The sequence below is a fragment of the Anarhichas minor genome, unplaced genomic scaffold (assembly GCF_050575085.1).
Source record: "Anarhichas minor isolate MPS153535 unplaced genomic scaffold, ASM5057508v1 ptg000054l, whole genome shotgun sequence".
In the NCBI taxonomy this organism is placed as follows: Eukaryota; Metazoa; Chordata; class Actinopteri; order Perciformes; family Anarhichadidae; genus Anarhichas; species Anarhichas minor.
In genome coordinates, this window is record NW_027466500.1 from 2,885,605 (window position 1) to 2,906,382 (window position 20,778).

The 20,778-nt window shown below is 41.8% G+C and overlaps 1 protein-coding gene across 2 annotated transcripts; it reads left to right on the forward strand.

Annotated features, from left to right (window-relative positions):
• Positions 1-337: 337 nt before the first annotated feature.
• Positions 338-20,264, forward strand: rgs17 (regulator of G protein signaling 17). Of its 2 annotated transcripts, XM_076075845.1 has the most exons (7): positions 338-492; positions 2,662-2,770; positions 2,881-3,031; positions 6,005-6,135; positions 10,698-10,772; positions 10,856-11,087; positions 12,136-20,264. In XM_076075845.1, the coding sequence occupies exons 3-7, from the start codon at positions 3,029-3,031 to the stop codon at positions 12,322-12,324; spliced, it is 630 nt and encodes a 209-aa protein (XP_075931960.1). In that variant the 5' UTR covers positions 338-492; positions 2,662-2,770; positions 2,881-3,028; the 3' UTR covers positions 12,325-20,264. The 2 variants fall into 2 exon arrangements, with proteins under 2 accessions (XP_075931960.1, XP_075931959.1); XM_076075844.1 differs by having other exon boundaries at positions 2,662-3,031.
• Positions 20,265-20,778: the final 514 nt, after the last annotated feature.

The following is a 20,778-nucleotide window of genomic DNA, read 5'->3' on the forward strand; positions in this document are numbered from 1 at the left end:
TACTCCCATTACTGAAGTGCTTTGATACTACAGGAGACTGTTTGTGAGTTTAAAGAGGCTTTTTAATTATTATTTACTGGCTTATAATATATATAATATATTGGATTGGGATGGATGGATTTTGGCCGTGGAGATGTTTCACGTTGACTTAACTCAATGCAGCATTGTGGTTAAATGAATACCGTGTGCTTTGGAGCTGTTGTGCAGCAGACACGTAATGTAACCCTCCGTGCATTACGGACCGTACGTGTGGAGCTCCCAGCAGTGCATCTTCTCACCGACTGCAGCCACAGAGCAGCGGTGGCAGCGCGCCTGCGCAGTGCATCCAGGGGCTCGGCGGCGTTCGGTGCTGAAGTGGGGCGGATGGCAGAAAAAACAGCGGCGATGGACATTTCACCGCAGGATTCCCATTTACGATGTCGTTAAATGAGCATCGGGACATCGCGTTCGTGAACCCATCACCCCAGGACACTGACAGCCCGACACAAAGGGGTAAGATGCTGATTATTCTGCGCTAATGCTCCACACGGGCTGGCTAGCTGACGTTAGCACGGCGCTAGCTGCTGCTCAGCTGCCACCACCACCACCTCCTCCTCCTCCTCCTCCTCCCGCTGCAGAGAGATAGCGGATCTCGGGCTGTTTGCTAAAGCTAGCAAGTAGTAAGTGGGTGGTGTTTGATTTCTGGAAGACAAAAAAAAATATTCGGTGCGACAGTGTGCGCTGTGCAGCCCTCTCTCTCTCTAATCGGTTTATCACTCCGTGGTGTCAGCTGGGAGGGGGATCTCCTCTCTCCCACGGCCGGTCGGACCTGCAGCGCGGCTGGGCTCAGATGGTTCGGACAGCTGCAGGGGGGGGGGGGACCATGCACAACACCCCAGCCCGAGCAGCTAGCCAGCAGAGCTAGTGCACAGAGGGGGAGACCAGGGTCCGATGAGCTTACTTGTTATCTGGAGTATATGCACAGGCCTGCAGGCAGATGCAACAGACCCAGTGCTGCGACAGCTCAAGTCCAATGCATCCACCGTCAACTATCTTCTTATAAAAACTTATTTTTGACCTTTTTTTTTTTTTGTTCCTCCACTGTCATGCACTGGAAAGAGCTCGTGTCGTGCACAGCTGAGGGAGCACCCACTCTGCAGTCTCCCATGGGTGTGTTGAGTCAGAGGAGGATGACCCTGAGGAAGGCCACAGACGCGTTGCTCTGACAATAAAGTTGCTCTTTATCGTACAAGTGTTGCTGGAGTTTAGACCTCATGAGTGGGAAGACTTCCTGATTCTTATCGTCCAGCTTTTACTCTTCAATCAGAGAAGTTTCAGACAATACCAGCTGTCTTATCAGCACATTTGAGATATATGAAGAGGAAGATGTAAACTTCAGTTAACCAAGATGACTTCCTGGTTGTTCTCTCAGAGTCAACATGGCTAGAGTGCGTATTTCTTTGATGTTATGTGATGTGGAGTCCGGCCGACACCGCCATCAACAGCATGATTTACCTTTAATTAGATTCTAAACCGTTTTCTGGTTCATTCTAGGGCTGCGAATAACAGTTACTTTCATTATTGGGTAATTAGCCGGTTATCGCCTGTTTAGGGTGATGGATGGGCAAGAGTGAAAAATCATCATCCCAGGTTCAAAGGAGACGTCTTCAAATGTCTTATTCTGTCTGAGGAACGGTCCAAAACCACAAAGAATGCCAGTTTTACAGCAGATCAAGTCAGCAAATGTTCACAGTGGAGAAGCTTATTTCAGCTCTAGCTCAGCGTGTTACTAAAGAGACTGTGTGGCCATCTTCCTCCTGGGAACATGCAGTTGAAACTCTCACAAGTTCAACTCAAGAGCCTTATCTTTGCACACAGCTCTGCGAAATCATTCTTCATAGACTTTTAATGTACAAGGGGAAGTTTTGTTTCCAAACTTATTGATGCCTCTCTCGCTAAGGGAATGTTTTTTTTGTTTTTTTTACGTCTTTTACTTGCTGATTTTCCTCACTAAGTTTGCAGCAGACTGGTGATAGCTCGCAACATAAAGAGTCTCCAGTGTTGAGGTCCAACATGTGAACACTTCCGCTGTTATGAGGAAGCGAGTTGTTTGAACAGTGATTCCTGTATGAAAACATGCGGCATGAGAGCGACCCGGGGAGCTCCGTCGCCTTCAGGCTGTTAGTCGGCTTCCGTCAGAGACAGAATCCAGCTAACGGCTTCTGACTGTGATCGAGTGTCGGGCCGTGACGCCACCGATGAGCTCGATCCTTTTTTCGTGAGGAGTGTTGAAGCTACATGTGACGACGACGACGACGATGATGATGATTGATGATGCATTTGGTTTATTTCTTGATATTTTCGTCTTGTTTTGACCACACCCCATATCACAGACATGTCGGTGTATCGGTGCACATGTCGGGTGATAACAAAGACGTGTTTGAGGTAGTTTAGAAACATTTTAGGGCTTCAACAAATTATTGCTGCCAATACTGATAACATCTTCAAATATAGGATATTACATTTGTTATGACAAAACAGAAAAGCACCAAATACTCACATTTTGACAAGCAGGAAACAAAAGAGAAATAACTATTTATTTTTGTCGAACGACTATTTGATTAAACTAAAAAAATAATGGATGATAAAAATGTTGACCGTTTTGCCCCGTTTGCTCTTCAGATGCTGTACCTTCGCTGCTCCCTGCACTCTCAAGTCCATCAATGACCCTTTCACCGAGATCCCAGGAAGCCTAGGCGGGGGGACGGCGAGTGAAGCAAAAGAGGAGCGGGTAAAATAAGGAAGCAAGGAGAGGAAGTAGTTGCATTTCATATCCGCTCTCGTGTCCCATTTTTGTGCTAGCCCATCAGGGATGGTGAGACCAGTAACCTCTCTTTCCAGCGAGCCCAACAGCCGGTCCGATAGCCACGCAGACGCCCAGACAGTCCACCAGTCGGTCACTCCGTCAACAAGCCTGCCATCCTCCAGCAACCTATTACCTCACGCCATGACTTCTCTGTCTGACCTGTTTGTAGGAACTCGCTAATTCATGGTAAGTTTGACTTCTGTCCAGTATGATTGTGATGCTTTATTGGTATTAAGCTGGTACCTGAAGGAGACATTGGAGCTCCACGAGCACGTCGCTTGAATGAGACGTTATAATCACCTCTTTGTGTTTTAAAGGGTTTCAGATCCAGACAAAGAAGAAAAAATGTTTGATGAAGAGTTGGTTTAAATATCCTCAATGAGGCGCAACATGTCTCCAAAGTACAAATGAGTGTGTTCAATCTGGTGTGACCAGTTTGTGATTGAGGTTTTGGAGATTTTTGCAGAACAAACAACATTTCTTTAGCGTTGTTATTCCAGCCCAGAGCTTTTATACTCCCAATACAGCCCAACTTATCATGTGTGTGTGTGTGTGTATATATATATATATACTGTCTGTATGTATGTATATTTCAGCTATATAAGCTATCGGCATAAGCTATGCCTTTAATTTTGTAATTATTATGATCAAGATGATATGGAATGTTGCTAATAAACCGAACAAAGGGAGAAAATAGAAACCCACCGGGTCCTTTGTATTATTCGATAGGGAGACACAATCTTTTTTAGATTTCCACTTCTTGTCTGTGAAAGGAAGGCAAGACATAAATATCTGTTTAACTGGTAAAACGTGTGAAGAGGCAGGTTTGGGTATAAAACTTCCACATGATCGACTCACACGCACGGTTACAAAGATGCGTCGCTGAATAATCCTCTTTTTTGCAAAGTCCTCTCAGCTCTGTCTTCCTCTTTGGCCAGGAGTCCTGCTCACTGAGAGCATCAATGAATGTTCCACCGAGCTTCCTTAATTGAAAAAAAAAACTACATTTTGTGACTACACAGTGTTGTTGGATTTGGTTTTCTGCCCAATTTGCCTTCTTTTTGTACCATTCGGGCGGATTCCACCCACCGCTCCGCCGAGGGACTCTGTACTTAATGTTCACTGTGCATTGTTCCTGTTCAAATACAGAAACGTGCAAACAAAACTTCCGGTTATATTCCAATAAATCTGTACCTCCTCTACAACTTCCCTCCCGGGCTGAAAGTTAACAACAATTCTACTTTGATGACGACCTGCTGGTGTCCGTGATGTATGCGAAACGATACTATGAGATGTTTATCCCGCGTGTCGATACTCCTGATGTTATTTAGGGCTCATCTCTTGGCTAATGACGTGACGGTGAAGTAAGGTGGAGGCCTCAAAGTACGCTGGATGATTGGATGAACACACAAACAGCTAAGGGGATTATACAAAGTAAGACAAAAGCAATCTGAGGAGTATCACGTAGGTTTAGACCGATGGGTATGAGAGTCAAAATGGAGGATTTTGCCTCCTGAAGCAATTTTGAATTGTGTCTAAATTAACAAAATGAGAGGGGGGTCATCTGACTACTTTACAAAACCTTTTGCATTTCTGGCAGATCTTGTAGCTCTCTTTTGTTTTGGTCATCTCTCTTCTTTTTTTTCATCACATCTGGGTTTATTTGTATTTCCGCTCTATATTTGCATGTCGTGTCAATGCGGCCTCTTCCTCTCCGGGTTTAGAACAAAGCCGTGCCCTCGCTGTCGTTTGCATCTAGCTGCCTGTTTTTCCACAGATGCTGTGTGGTCGGCTGAATAACTGATGGCCACTCCAACAACATTTGCATATCGGGCAGGTCACCTCAGCCTTAACTGCTATGCACTGTATCATCGTTGTGGTAAATGGCATCTGCGTATGCAGACTGGAGGGAACAAGAGCGAGAGAGAAGGCTCCCCTGTTGCTACTGGAGCGCACTCGTTTTTTATTTGGATTTTTAAGTGTTTAATGAGTTTAATTTGAGCCATGGCTTTGCAGGTAAGAGTTTGTGGACTGCAGTTCATTAGTGCTTATTTCACGTTACACCGCCTGGTCAAATTAGGCTTAAACGCCTCAGATTGTGGAGTGGAGTCTGTGATCATTATCTCCTCTATCTGGTAACCGGAGAAGAATTCATTCGATCGCCGTAGTGTTTCATGGTGTGTATTTTGGCTGTTATAGTTCTAGCGAGGTAAAGGTTTTCCCGGGATTATTTAGCGTATTAAAAGCCAGCCAAGTGTTATCTTCTGCTTGGAGGAAGGTGAAAGGGAGCATTATTAGACTGTATGTTATTATCTCTGACATTAGAGTAAGTTCTTAAAGAGTGTGGTATTTCTATTTTGAGTAGCCTAAAGGGTTCGATCGGTTAGTTTGTATGGTTATTGTGTGACTTTGGTGAATCCAAACTAACTCTTTTACCAAAAGTCACAAAACACAAGTTTTCTCATACAGTCTTTCTTAATATGCCTGTATTCATCCTCTGTCTGAACATCTCCGTTCTAGTCTCTTTAAGCCCCTCCTCCAGAGAAAATCACAGTCTGCTCTGATTGGCTTGTGAGAAAACTATGGTGCACCTTCGCAAAGGTAGTTCTCAAGCCGTGGGTGGAGATACTCTGATGGTGGTATATTCTATGTGTCCCCTTTAAGTTGTTGTTGTTGTCCCTGCTTTCATCCTCATCTCCTGCCTGTGCAAAGGATGTTGCACATTCTAAGGCAACGGCGGGTTAATATGAGTGTGTGTGTGTGTGAATTTGTGCGTATACATTGCAAACACTGCGAGTGTGATTTGTCGACCCCGTTTCTCCGTCGGTGTCTGCGGATGTTGAAATGAATGTGTAGTGTCTGTCAAAGCCAAGAGAAGGACGTGGCTCAATGCCAGAAACCCTCGAACCGTACAAGGAAGGGAATCCTCTCGGTCCTGCTTTCTCTCTCTCTCTCTCTCTCTCTTGCTTCATCTCTCTTTCACACACACACACACACTCACAGTTCCTTTTATTTCCCCCCCCTCTAATAAGACATATTGCTCGCGAGGCCAAAAGTAAAACATGGGGTCCAAATTTGAAACTGCACTCTCTGCGTATATTATTATTTATTTGAAGGGTTTTAAACGGTGTTATTTGTCTTTGTGTGTCCGTTGTGAAGCCCCGGAGTGTGAGTGGAGTGGAGATGAGAAAAAGGCAGGCGGCGCACATCGAGGCCCCACCCCAGGCCCCCGGACAGCCCCGACCCAACACCTGCTGCCTCTGCTGGTGCGGCTGCTGCAAGTGTCTCTGGTAAGAAAACACTATACTATACTATACTATAGTGTACTATACTTACTATACTATACTATAACGCCTGTTTCTGCAGAGTCTGATAACACCCACTTTTGTTTAGTTTTTCATTATTTGGTATTTCAGGTAGACTTTGGCTCAGGATGAGAAAACTGTATTTAAAGCCGCTAATAGTCCAAATTTGTATAGATTATTTGCATAAATGAATGTTCATTTTGCCCATTGATGACTACAGTGTAGCCTCTTAATGAAGAGTTTTAGAAAAAACAAGGGCTTGCAGGCTGTCGTCTGGTGACTTTCAGCAAGTTTTTTTGCAGCCAGTAACTTTTTTTTAAGACTTGGCAAAGATGCTTGTGATGCAATAACTGCAGTTAATCTGATGCTGCCTTTTAAAATAGAGTGGATGCTTAGAAGAAGGAGTAAAAGTACAAAAATTATTTGAAAGACGGACTTTATTCTGACACAGCACTGGAACCTGAGTGCTGGGAGCCAATAACATGTTCTACAAACCAACTCTTATTCTAGAGTTGAACAGTTTAAATAATAATTATATCGGCCAAAATCACAGATTTGGCTCAAAGGGCTTCCTTTGTCTGTGGACCATCGGTTCAGATAAGGACATCATCTCATCTGATCACCTGACCCATCACCTGAATCCAGATATTTAAACAAGATGTATTCTTTGTATGCCACTGTTTGTTGTTTTAGTGTGTTTTCCTGTCTCACTTTGGTGATGGACAATGTTGGGATAGTGTAAAATTCTCAGTCATTGTTTACCATCGACCCTTTGGATTCAGAGCCTGCAGGTTTAAAAAGCTTTGCCAAATTTTGCGGCAACCAGGTTTTTGGCAGTTAAATGCAGGAAAACAGCTCCGGCACGGTCAGCTCGTCTGTGGTAAAGGTGTGTTTGAAAGGTAATTATAGTGTACGGGATGGTTTTATTTGTTCGCTGTTGGTGTTTTTGTGTACTGGTTGCCGTTCTCCTTTACTGTATATCAACAATACTGAAGCGCACAGGCTCTGTGACGTTCATCTTTAAGTGGAATGTTTCCTTGGTTGCATAACGCATAAAAGGCGGCGGCGGCAGCAGCAGCGGCGGTCGGGTGTTTGTTGATGTTTAACGGTTAACTTCCGGCACTCACTGGCCGTGTTTCCATTCACATCTATTCACATTTGAAGTATTGGATTAGAAAAGCTTTATGGAAACAGAAAAGGTAGAGAGAACTTCCTCAATTGTGAAAATGAGTTTTTAGGCTCGCTTGAGAAAAAGAGTCGATGCGTTAAATAGATTATGGAATCTTCACCGAACATATTCTGACGTAGCAAACATTCAACTCCAATGACTGATCAGCCGTCTTTGCTGTTGGAATCTTCTCTGATTTTCCCAAAACATGTGAATGCTTTACTTTGAACACGGACCCAACTGAAAAAGAAATCCTGAAGATCTCTCTCCATCTTTCTCTTGTAGATGAGTTAAATGGCCGATCCGATTTGCTTTGTTTCTGGTTTGCAAACTCTACGTCTTCTGCTCTGTTTGCTGGTTGGAGTACGGCTACACAGTGGGTGTGTAGCAGGAAGTGCCAAGTTCTAAACAAACTAAGCTGTGGCCGAGTTTATTTGCACCAAACCAGTCGATGGAAACGAGCCTGCTTCACATTTATTTGCTTAAAATTTGTTTAACAATTGAATAGAAGGATGGCAAGAAAAGTGGATGTTAGTCCTTCTAAAGCTGAAAGAATTAGATAATTGATCAATTAGTGGATTGACAAAATATTGATCTGTAACTATTTAGCAAATATTTCTTCAGCAAAATTCCAAAAATGCTGCAGTTAAAGCTTCTAAAAATATGAATATTTGATGTTTTTCATTGTAAACTGAATATCTTTGGCGTTTGGAAGCAAAACAAGCAGTTTAGATATGTCAGTTTGGGTTTCGGGAAGTTATGGTTGGCATTTTTGTGACATTTTAGAAAGCAAACAATTTGTTGATTAATCTAGAAAATAGTGGGAGGATTGATTTAGTTGCACCTTTTTAATTCCTGAAATTAGAGAGAAAAGAAAACACAACCCACACACATAAAAATGTCTGTGTGCTCATACTTACAGGTTACACAACTTGCACTTACTGCCCCTGAGCAAGGCACCAAAACCAGTAACTGCTGCGTAGCTCCGGCCGCAGCCTCGCTGCGGCTTCACTCTTGCCTGGGAGAGAAGAGTGAATGAAACATTGTTTTCAGGCAGTGAATGGAGAATGTGCTGCTCCTTTCACACCACTTCATCTGAAGTGGTGGCAGCTTGTGGACTGGGCCCCTGTAGTGAGCGCTCTGTGTGAGTCCGCTGGGTGTTTCTCAATCAAATGCTGGTGTCAGATATCCATGGAGCGATCCTGGAAATCTGTCTTCAGTACCCGACATGTTTGTTTACTTGAGCGTTAAGGTTCGGAGGGACGATTTCCCTTTTTTTTCACGGAACAAATGTTCTTCCATTAAAATAAATGTATCAAGACACCCTGAGACTTCCCGCGTTGTTCTTACGCTGTTGCCATAGACGGCTGTCTAAATCACACAAATATCCAGCTGTAGATATGTTTTTGAACTTGTTAATCGTATCTATATTGATTAACAAGTTCATCAATGCATGGGCCTACAGCACTTTTCTTCCCATGGAGCAGACATGAAATCTATTTTGGTTCAGTAAATGTCTGCTGTCAGTCAGCCCGGTGAAGGAGTCCGTGTGGACTGGATGACAGAGCGCTGGACCGATGTGAAGGTCCCGGGACGGAGGATGTCGTATGTCTACAGATTGTGAAACCCTCTGAGGCAGATTTGTGATTTGTGATTTTGGGTTACACAACATAAATTGAATTGGATTGAATTACGAGCTGCTCAGGTCTCTCTCCCAGTGGGGATTCCCAGTAAAATGTTACATTTCATTTTCATTTAATGAAAGTGACATTGTTTGACTCCCATCATGCGGTGCATTCAGTGCGCATGAGGCAGACAGCCGCAGTAGTGCTGTAATGTTTTCATAATCAACACAACTATTCTAGTGTGTGTGTGTGTGTGTGTGTGTGTGTGTGTGTGTGTGTGTGTGTGTGTGTGTGTGTGTGTGTGTGTGTGTGTGTGTGTGTGTGTGTGTGTGTGTGTGTGTGTGTGTGTGTGTGTGTGTGTGTGTGTGTGTCATTATATATTATTACTTTTTTCAACATTGTGCAATATGATTTTCAATATATCACGTGCAATATAATACTTTTTGTTACTTTTCATTATCATTGACAATATTACCCTCAACATCATGCAGAAAGTTTTTCTATTTTTAAATTCAATTTTTTTTACTTGTTCTTAATCGTTGTCATTTACTTTTTCTATATATTTTACGATATCTACCTCCCTCTTATTGCTACTCTATATCTTTTAAATTCCGTTTCAATCTTTGATCAAACTCAATAATTTCCTTCTGGATTAATAAAGTTCTATCTTATTTTATCATATTTGAATTTAGAATATTAGTCGACAGCCCTAAAGGGTCACAGCACACTGTTATGTTTTGAATCCATCCTCTCTTTTCTCTCCACTTTCTAACCCCTCCTCATCCGCCCTCACACAAGGCCCTTATCTAGTTGGGGTGCCTTCTATTTCCATCCACACATCACATGCAAAGCAGCTGTGAAGAACAGCCTGTATATTTAGCTGTATTGTGAGAGAGCCCGCGGGCTGTGGCTAGCTTAGCTTATTGCTACCGCACAATGGGGACTTTGACAAGAGACAGCGAGAGGAAGGAAAGAGCCTCCATGGTGCGACAAAAATAGACGGCTCAGAGTGTGTTGCATTGTGGACACTCGGCATGTGTGCTGCGATAGACAGAGAGGCTACCGGGTGTGTTTCAAGTGTTTATGTACATAAAGGTTTTCACTGTATGGACTCTGAGGGTGTCGCTTCAAGCTCACACTGATGCTTCCGAGTTCTATTGATGGCTGTAAGAGAGGAACTCTGCATCTTTGATTAATCAATCTATAGATTCAGCAGAGATTAGTGCACACAGGTCTTTGGATTAAAAACCTTGTTAAATAGTGCTGACTTGAGCCCCCCGTGACAGGCTGCATATGGTACTCCAACAGAAGTGCAGGTCGAGATATCTTCACTTTTAGTTGTAAGGATGGGTCAAACTCTCGATGAAACAAACCTTGTTAGCCCTGACACTTACTGATAATGATCTTGTTGATTGGCTCCGGATGTCCTTAGTGAGGATGCTTTTTATTTTCTTTCTTTGGTGGTAACAGAGGATGGTGAATGCTGATTTGCATGGTGAGAAATTAGCGATAAAAAAATCACGCTGTATCTTTTAGAAGTGATATATTTATCACAGTCAATGTGTTGTTGCAACCTTAATTCTACATGAATATAGACAACAACCTTATGTATGTAAGATGTAATTGTGATCTTACAGGAACTCTCCAGCAACAAGTTAATTTAATAATAACTCAAACTCATCCATTTAAAGTGCCAGAAACAAGTCCAGACTTTTGTTTTGGCGAGCACAAACATTTCTTGTCTCCTTTTTCAGGAACGAAGACAGGATTGAGAGGAGTGAACGACAGACCTGCACCAAGATGGACAGTATTGAATCTGGAGAAGAACAGTAAGTCCAGCCATCATCCCTCCTTACATGTTTGTGTCAGTATGACTGTGTGTCAGTCTTCATTTTTTATTGCCCGACTGTAGACACCCCAGTCTAGACGAGGTGCTGTCGTGGGCACGGAGCTTTGAGATGATGCTGCGCTCGCTGGAGGGCCGGGAGGTCTTCCGGGAGTTCCTGCGCTCGGAGTACAGCGAGGACAACCTGCTTTTCTGGTTGGCCTGCGAGGAGCTGAAAAAGGAGACGGATCCCACAGTGGTGGAGGAGAAGTCCAGGATCATATACGAAGACTACGTGTCCATATTGTCACCCAAGGAGGTACCGGCTGTATTTGTGTCGAACAAGCAGAAGTGAGCCACCACTGCCATGCTGGCGACATGGCTCCAGAGACGGCAATGGCAGCGTGTTGTTCGGCCCGTCCACCACTTTGGTTGGGACTGAAATATATGTTTGCTATGAAATACGGTACAGACGTTCATACAGACATTCATAGTCTGCACACGATGAATCCTAATGACCTTCCATGTAGAAAGTCAAGCAAAGTCAAAGCAAGCAACTAATATTCCTGTATGGACATAAATACTTCCGCTCAGTGTATTTCACCGATGTTGCAGCCAGTACTTCTTGCAGAACTTGTTGTTGTTTTTTACCCTGTGAGTAAATCTCCCTGCTATAAGCCTTGATACTAACTTATAACACTATTAACTTTACTGCTATAGCAAAATACCTCCGCTAATTAAATCCACGCTGTACTTTATAACCGCCGTGGTTATGTCGAAGCATGCGACTAATACGGCTATTTGGAAATTACCTCTTTTAAGTGTATTTCACCGATGTTTCTGACCGCGAGTAATCCCGACTTTTTCAGGTTTAGTGGTTTAGGATTTAGTGATTTAGGAGCCCAGAGGCAAACACTGCCTAGCTTTACTTTTTACCCGTTCTCTAACTGGGAACATAACCTTTCATATCTAAACATCATAATATGTCTATAGCTGTTTGGGGCCTTTTTAGTTGGAAGGCCACAGACCCAGGTTGCCCCTGTTTTGTTTCCCCGTGAACCAGAGTGTATTTCACCGGTGTTTCCTACTGAGTTGCCTACTTGGGTGTGACGCAACTATGTCATGGCGGGTGTATTGCTGAGAAACAAAGGGAACGTGGGTGCAAAGTTGTTTTTGTGAGCCGTTCTCGACAAAGCTGCAAGCAGCAACACCACAGGTCAAGCATGTCATTTTTGAGCATGTCAGCATGCTAACGTTAGCAGTTTGCTAAAGCACAGCCCCACCCAGCTGCTAGCATGGCTGTGTCATGTATTAATGAAGCCACTGGTAGTCTCTTAAAAACATCAAATTTGTTTTCCTCTTCCCAGGTGAGTCTGGACTCGCGGGTCAGAGAAGGAATAAACCAGACCCTGACGGAGCCCAGCAACCTGATGTACGAGGAGGCCCAGTTCCAGATCTACACCCTGATGCACCGCGATTCCTTCCCACGTTTCCTCAACTCCTCCGTTTACAGAGACCTCCTGGCCAACATGAGGCGCACCTGCCTCGACACCTAGACTCCTCCACCCTCCCTCATCGCCATCGTACGCCAACGAGACTACTACTTAAACTTCAAATACTACTATGGTGCCAGAAGTCGGGTTTGGAAAATCTCTCCCTGTTTTTTGATTGAAAAGACTGAATGACATCCAAGATAGCTGGTTGTTTTTTTTATTTATATTTTTTAAGCAATTTATATCCAGTTCTCCACTGGAGCCAGGTCGGCCTTCGCTGGTTGGTTATTGGTCAGTTTAAGACCATTAATGCTGGCCAGTGATTGTTTTGCTAGCAATTCGTGCTGTTTGTTGCGGTTGACTGGCCAACCCACTTGTCAGCTGTCGGTTGAAATGGCCAACCTGATGGCCAGCTGCTGGTTAACTGTGGACAAGGACTCCTCAGTCGGTGGGGACAGAGAGAGAGAGAGAGAGACAGAAAGGACAAGCCAACTGTTCCTGTACTGTAATATTTAGACCTCATGCTTTCTTCTCTCACTTTTAATATTCTCTCTCTCTTACTCATTCTTTTGTTTTTCTAATTCTGTCCCATTCCTCAGATGTGTACAATTTTGTTTTTAACTTCTTTACTGTCCAAACATGACACCTAGTTGGTGGTGGTAGTGGCGTCTCTGCCCCGTTTAACCAGTTAGAAGCACTGGCTCTGCATGTAACTCTCTCTCTCTCTCTCTCTCTCTCTCTCTCAACAGTAGCTTGACGATGTAAGCCGCGGACTGCAACCGTTTTTGAATATTGAGATGTATTAAGACAGGGGACCTGTCTCTCTGTCTGGATGTCTACATTCAGTGAAGGGAAAAAAAACTACACTTCTGCCAATTTTAAGCTTACTGCAGTTTTTTATTGAGGAGATTTGATGGCTTCTGCAGCAAAAGGCAGCAGCACCTACTCATTCATCCATCCGTCCACCTGTCCATCCGTCCATCCATCCATCCATCCGTCCGTCCAAGCACTTTCCTTCTTTAGGGTTCTTTAACTGGGAGAAGTAAGGGCTAGAATTGTGGTTGGGCAGCTACATGTATTATTACTACCCATGAACTTTAGACAAAAAATCTCTCCACTGAGAAAATCACAATGCCTTTACGTGTAAGAAAATGCAGACCAAGCGCTGCTGGAGTTTTTCTGGAAGGCAACCACAGTTTGTCCAACGATCCCTACCTCCCGTCTTTTTTCCCTCCCTCCGTCCTCCCTCCCTCCAACTCAGACCATCACAAGCACAGGTGCCCCATGTGGGGGGGAAACACACACCGCTGACTCCAAATAGTCATCTACATTTTGAAATTCTTGCGCAGAAAAAGAGGGTTTACCTTTTAGTGTTTTATGAAAAGCTGGTTCTACCTGGAGAACATAAGAAGATGCAGCAGGCACTGATCTAACTGATAGGGTTATCAAACCCTGGCTTTTGTCTGTAAGGCATTAGCTTTAGGAATGTAGGTAACATGACGGTCCCTGAAGTTGGACGTGCAGTATCACGTTGCAGCCACGTGACCCGGGTGCCAAACATGATGTCAAAGATGCTGTGAAGAGATATCAGATGTGACTTGTCGCCAGGCTGTAGAGTCTCGGTCTTTATGGTGCATGTGTGTTTCTCCAGCAGATGGAGCTGGGAGAGTGTATGGTAGTCCGTCAGTTAGCTACTGCCCATTAAAAACACAATAATTTTTACCAGAGCTAGTGAAGAGGGTTGGTATAATAATGCTAACCTGCTACCGTACTGGGCTAGCTAGTATGCGTAGTCATGCTACATGCTAGCCCGCTCAACAAGGCTAACTAGGTTTCAGCATGCTGTAGGCAAGCAGCCAGCATGCCTGTGCTAGCCATGCTAATCCTCCATCCCACTGCCAGCCCTCACACTCTGGTTTGTTTTTCTAATCCGACTTTGACAGCATGCGATGATAGTGTGTGTGTGTGTGTCTGTGTGTGTGTGTGTGTGTATGGTACAGTTACACACTTAACAGAAAAATGTAGAAAAAAAACTTTAAGGGGTTCTTGCCAAATGTCCCATTAACATTTTTTTAAAAGGACATTCGGTTTTTTGACGATGTGAACATTTGAACTTTGTTCCTGGCCTGTGGATAGAAAGTGCATGAATGCAGTATATGCTGTTTTGTTTAATTAACTGGGCCTCCAAGTATAATCATTGTGTAACTTGGTGGATAGCTGACCTCTTGGTTTGGTGGCAGTATTAAAGTGTCAATGAAACGGTGCCACTGATAAATACTGATAAATGTAAGCATACACGTTGCCATCTCCTTTAACTACCTGAAGTTCACGTGCCAAGTTTGGTCTAGATTAAATTCAAGAGTAGACGGTGCAAGATGTCCAGCAGACTATTGAAGTGCAATTGGATGTAGTTTGTGATTATAGATTGGAGTCTTTTTGAAGCTGTGTCCCACTATGTTAGATTGGTTTTGAATTGTCAGAAGTTTATCTTATAAATTACTGACCGCAACACCTTTCAGAATACTCAAAATATTGTAATGCCACTGTTGGAGAAACTGGCTACCTCTAGTTAGCATTTGCAAGTTTTTAGGACTTAAATAAGAACACAGATTATTAAATGTATCTTTAAAATCTTTACTAGAGACTCAATGGGAAAAAAGAGTCCATGGGATTTTGAGTTTTCCTCCAGACGTATATTCACTTACAGAGTTAAAATGCCAACTTGATGAAGATGCCATGTCAAAACCAGGTTAGTATATTACTACAAAAGATTGAAGTATTGGTTATAAATTGGTAAAATTGACACTGTAACGTCTAAACCAATAATCAACAACAGTTGCAATGTTTCTTAGTGAAAATATGCTATATTTAATCTTTGGCAATACAGTGCTCACATCCAGACTACATTAATACCCATTAGGACTCGATTGATAACGCTTAGCTGCTGTAATGAAGAGCCGTGCATGCAGGCACTCAGTTGATCAGAAGCATAAGAACACAGTGTAATCAACCAATTCTGATACGGAAGGATCAGTTGCCAAACGTACTCCTTGGAGCAGTTTTAGATGTTGTATTTGGACAACTTTGTAACTTTTTTGACTCCGTAGAAGAACGCCTGTCACTCGTAAGGCTCTCCTGCAGACAAATCCCTCTTCTGCACAGTACAGCTATACGTTTCCTTGTTGCTGAGTCCACACGGTTATTAACATGAGAATGTTTCACCAAGAACCAGATAATGAAATCATGGTGCAATTAAACCAAGTTTACATTTATAAATTGTGAGATGTATGTACCTTATTAAATACTCCGTGGGGAGCTAACTGTCCCTAGTGTGAGCAGAGAAGCCAGCAGGTCTCTGCCCAGTGCTGACTCCAAGAGCACTTTACAGGGTTTACAGGGAGGACGGACAGCAGAGACCCAGGTAACGGTGTTTCACAGCGAGGACAGGCGTATGTCCTTTTCCTCTTAATTTATTGTGACTTTTACACAGTGGGGGGGAAAAGTACATGGTTTGTTTATTTTTAATAACTGCATTTCAAATGTAGATTTTTACAAGCAATGATGATGTGAAGTGATGTAGTGTCCATCGCTGGGTTTAGAGTGTTGTCTTTAAATTTCCATGGGTTCCAAGTGAGCTGGTTTCTGAAACGTGGCTGTGGCTTTATTGACTGCAAAAAGGTTGAGAGCTGAAGTGTCCTGATGGAGGGAAGGAGGATTGAGAAGCTTTGGCCTTACTTTCTTTGTATAAAAAAAACAACAACAAACGTCTCTGTAGGCTTTTCACTACCTCTCATGTTGGTTAATTTATTTCACATCTAGTTGTCGATGTACAAGTTGTTTTTAGATCTACTTGAAGCCTAACACTGTAAACAAAAATGTGCACAGAAAAATGACTATGTATATAACCAGAGGGGTTAAAGAGAGCTTGGCCTAGTCAACATTTATGTTTTTGTTTGTATGTATGTTTGGTTTTTAATTGTGCTGAGCTGAACTAGATTTTGCATCTCTATAAAGAATTCAGGAATCCACTGTCTAAGGGCTAATCCCATTTTTGCCTATGCAAATCTGTTACTGTGGGTGAGTTGGGAAAGGGCGAGCTACCGTACCTTTCACTTGTTTTAGATGGACCATGGTTTACAATGCCCTTTGCTGATATTCTTCAATCTTATTCAGCAAAAATGTACGCTTATTTTTGTTTCTAAATATTTAAAATATATATCTATATAGAGAGAGAGATATATAGATATATAACAAGTAATATACAGAGAAAAATAGTATATGCCTTTGTGATGATAAAAAAAGAAACATTGCTGAAAACAAATAAATGTGTTGTTGTCTGACATTATGTGGCTGTGTGCTGGAGTCTTGGTGAGATGATATTATCGACGACTGGAACTCGACTGACTATAAATGTGACTAACTGTCAGTAAAGACTCTTGTTACTCAGGCTACAGCACTTGTAGCTGACCCTGTGCAGTATTTCCAAACTGGGGGGGGGTTATTTATTTAAGGAGCAACTTCATCAAGACTTCCTGAGACAGATATTGTTATCCAGCCCCAGCCTGTGAGGCAAATAAGGTATTCAGGCCACACAGGACTCGTTTTTCACTGTCACATTTAGTCATTTTTAAAACAAAACTATAACTTTTGCTAAACAAAGGCCATCGTTGCCTCCGGTGACAGTGATAAAAAAAAAAAAACATTGTGTAAAAGTAGAACAAATAGTCATAAAAGTCCCCAAACATTAGCCACCAAAAGCTAGTGGTCACAGACCAAAGTAAGGCAGCAAAGCAAAAAGCTATGAGGATATAAGGTGTGTTTTACTGCTTATGAATTCACCTTATCATCTGGAAGAGTAAGCTTTGTTAATTTGTCATTCAAAAGTTGCATAGTCTAACTTTGAAGGGCTGAGTTGGACCATGTGCACTGTCCATATTGTACGTAAATCACATTTTAATATCGGTAATCCATTAATGAAATTTAAAAAAAGACACTTCGTGAAATATTTAACATTTTTTAGTGTGGATTTGTAATTGTATGTGTACAACACCACGTCGTCGGCAAACAACAGCAACTTATTTTTCTATTCTTCAACTTCTTGTTCTTTTTGTAGCCACATCCAGTCAGACTATCACTGTGCTAAAAGAGTAGCGTTGATGAGGAACACATCAGCAAAAGTGGGCTTACCGTTTTGTTTTTTAAAATACTCAACTAATGCAAGATGTGAGAACAGTCAGTAATGCGTTACTTGTAAGACCATTCACTCAGCTGTTGAGGGCCACTTTTAGCTTTGCGTTGAGGGTTGATGTAGGTCGAATAATTTGTTTTTTTAATTCTTTATAAAAAATTCAGCTCCTGATCCGAGACGGAAATGAGAATCGGAAGGGTTGATGTTGTATCGATTTTTTTTGTCCACAGTTCCTCACAGTGCATCGGGGCTAAAGAAACATAGGTGTATCGACTGATGTTGGTTTGAAACTTAACCTGCTTTGTGTGTTCCCTCAGTTGGATTTGGTGCCTCTTTAAGCTTCACTATAGACCTCAAGATCTCTTTCTGTCTCTCTTCTGTCTTCTCCGTGTCTCACTTTCTCTCTCTGTAACATCACACACACAACACTGTTAATAGCAGTTGGAGCAGCGACGTTCCTGTTTTACAGCAAAAATGACACTGATGTTTGTTCCTCCTACTGACACCCTCATATTGTCTTTTTTGTACCTCTTCCAGAGGTGTTTGTGCTACTTTAGGAAAGAGATTATATTTGTGCAGGTATACCTGGTTGAAGTTGGTTTCAACAGTTTTAGGCAATCACTTTTCTCTTTATTGATTTAGATGCCTAAGCCTCTTGGTTCTTGTCATGCCGTTGTAGATATCACAGTCGTCGAGAGATGATCGGCAGGTGACGATATAAAGAATTTTACTGTCACTTTATGCGGTGAAAAAAACAAACATTTTTTCTATTCAGCATGCTTTTTGCTAAATAAATGAAATAATTCAGTTATTTGCTATAAACGATACTGTATGAGTATGTATTCAAGTACTGCAGTATGCAGACAATTAAAAATATCAGAAACTCTTTTGAGAGGTTCGTATTTTTCTTCTAGTATGTTTCACTAATATTGACGGTTATGGTTCTTAATTCTTGTTTCGAGTGTCTCATGAATTGCCAGAATGACAAAATAACCCTCTTTGTATTAACAAATATAGACCACGGTTGGTTGTTTCCACATACATGACTTGCAGAGCAATTTTACCAGGACAGTGATAGTTCAGCGGGCTTTTTAATCAAAAGTTTTGTCAGTTTGAGCTCAACTGTTCACTATTTTTCACTGGTTACTCTTGATGACGACTGAGATCTTAATTGTTTTATTTACATCAAGGCAGGTAAAATAATATCCTTGTGCTCACTAAGGGTCAGCAAGATAGTGGGGAGTAAAATGTATTATTTATTATTTTGTCACATGAAGTAAATATGACCTCAAGGTTTCAGATTTAAAATGAGATGAGAAAATGACAGTGTGCTGCCAAAGGATCTGATTCGCCCTGAGATGCAGTACTCCCTGAACTGTAGCATTGAAATTACTTTCCTATCTTATCAGTCCAACATTGATGAAACATCATCCTCTGTTGTAGAATATCACAGGAGGGACTCGCCTCATTTTACAGGGACGTGAATCTGTAATTTAAGACAGAGTTGGTACAAATTCAACAGCACTGAGCATTAAGTCATTTTTTTGGCTACATTGTGAGAAACATTTAATTATGTTGATGTTGGCAATCTGTGCATGATAATACAATACACATGTGACTGTTGACTGTGAGGACAGTATAATCAAGATTAAAGAAATATTTACACCCAAGTCTTGTTGAGAAAATGTGGATTTGTTTTTTCTTAAAGTCGCATCTTGCTTAACAAATTTACAGCAGCTGTGTAAAATTGTAAAATGCACTTTCCTTGCCAAGAGTATGATGAGAAGGTCGATACAAACCTCATATCTGTGCGCTAACTATGAAGCTACAACCAGCAGTCAGTTAGCTTAGCTTAGCTAGGACTAGCTAGCCAAGACTAACGGTGTGAAACCGCTAGCTTGGCTCTGCCCAAATCTAAAGCCCACTGATTTATCTCCTTCACTTAATGCGTCCAAAAATACATTGCAAAAACAACTATTTATTGTTGAATGTGGGTTATTGTGTTAGACTATCTCATAACGGTTCAAAAAAATCGTTTTGCTAAGCTAAGCTAACCGCCTGCTGACTCCATCTTCATATTTATTATACAGACTTGACAGCGGCTTATCATGTAACTTTCCACAAGGAAATGTCACGCTATTCCTTAAAAAAAAAATGTATTCAAAAAAATATATGAGCTACGGAAAATAAGACAACAAAATAAAAAGAATGAAACTGTCCCAGGAAGTACAACAATGTGTCTTTGGTGGATAAAATGTGCCAAAATTGTAATCTACCTTTTTGTTTCAATATGAAAGGGTCAAAGGAGTTGTCTGAATATAAAATCTGTTGTTCTGTTGGACTCAAAATGTTCCTTACGAAACACGTTTTATTTGTCTCTTCGCGTTGCTTTTGTGGGTTTTTGTGTCATCTCTCTGAATCATCCACAATAATCTACTTTGATCGACATGTAACCAACAGACCTGAAGACTTTGTAAACAGGCACTGAACATGTTGAAGCTCTTCACTATTTTTAACATGTTTTGTACTATTTTAATTCATTTTAGAAACAGGTTTATTTCAGCCATTATTTTTTTATTTCTTCCTTTATCTCAAAATACTCAAATTGTTGTTCATCATCCTCTTAACGTCGCATAGATCACCGTCACGTTAACAGCGTGTTAAGTTGTGGTACATTTTGATCTACGGTTCAGTCTCTCTCTTTGTTTACACGATCTTGCATTAAGAGAAAACTCGAGTCTATGGTAACTGCCCTTGAATATCTGTAATTTAAATAGTGCTGCTAGAGAAAGAAATCTAAATGTAACAACTTACAATAAATACTCAATAGATTTTTGCCAAATGTGAGTGTGTCTTTCTTTGAATGGAGGTGTGAGAGATGATCAGTATACAACCTGTAGATACACAGTGTTCGTTAACATTGTACTGTGAGGGTGCATTATTTAATTTTGAGACACTTGCAACTTAAAATAAAAAGGTTTGTGCTCGCTATGAAAAGGAAGGGGTGAAGCTCTATGGATGGCAGTGATGGTCCGTTGTCTGGTCGGTCCTCCACTTTAGTCCAGACTGAAGTATCTCCTCAACTAACTGATCATTTTGTACAGACATTCATGGTCCCAAGGGGATGAATCCTGCTTACTTTGGACTGAGTTGGGTCATTGGTCCACTTGGACAGGGGAATACTGAAGGGTCATGACAGCAGACCTAAATATTTCTTATCTGAACATTTAATTTAATCACCAGGTATTATAAATAAACAGCCTGTGAATAGCCAACTGTTTGATCGAGACTAGGGTGACATTTAGTAGGAGACGACAGTCTGATCCTGC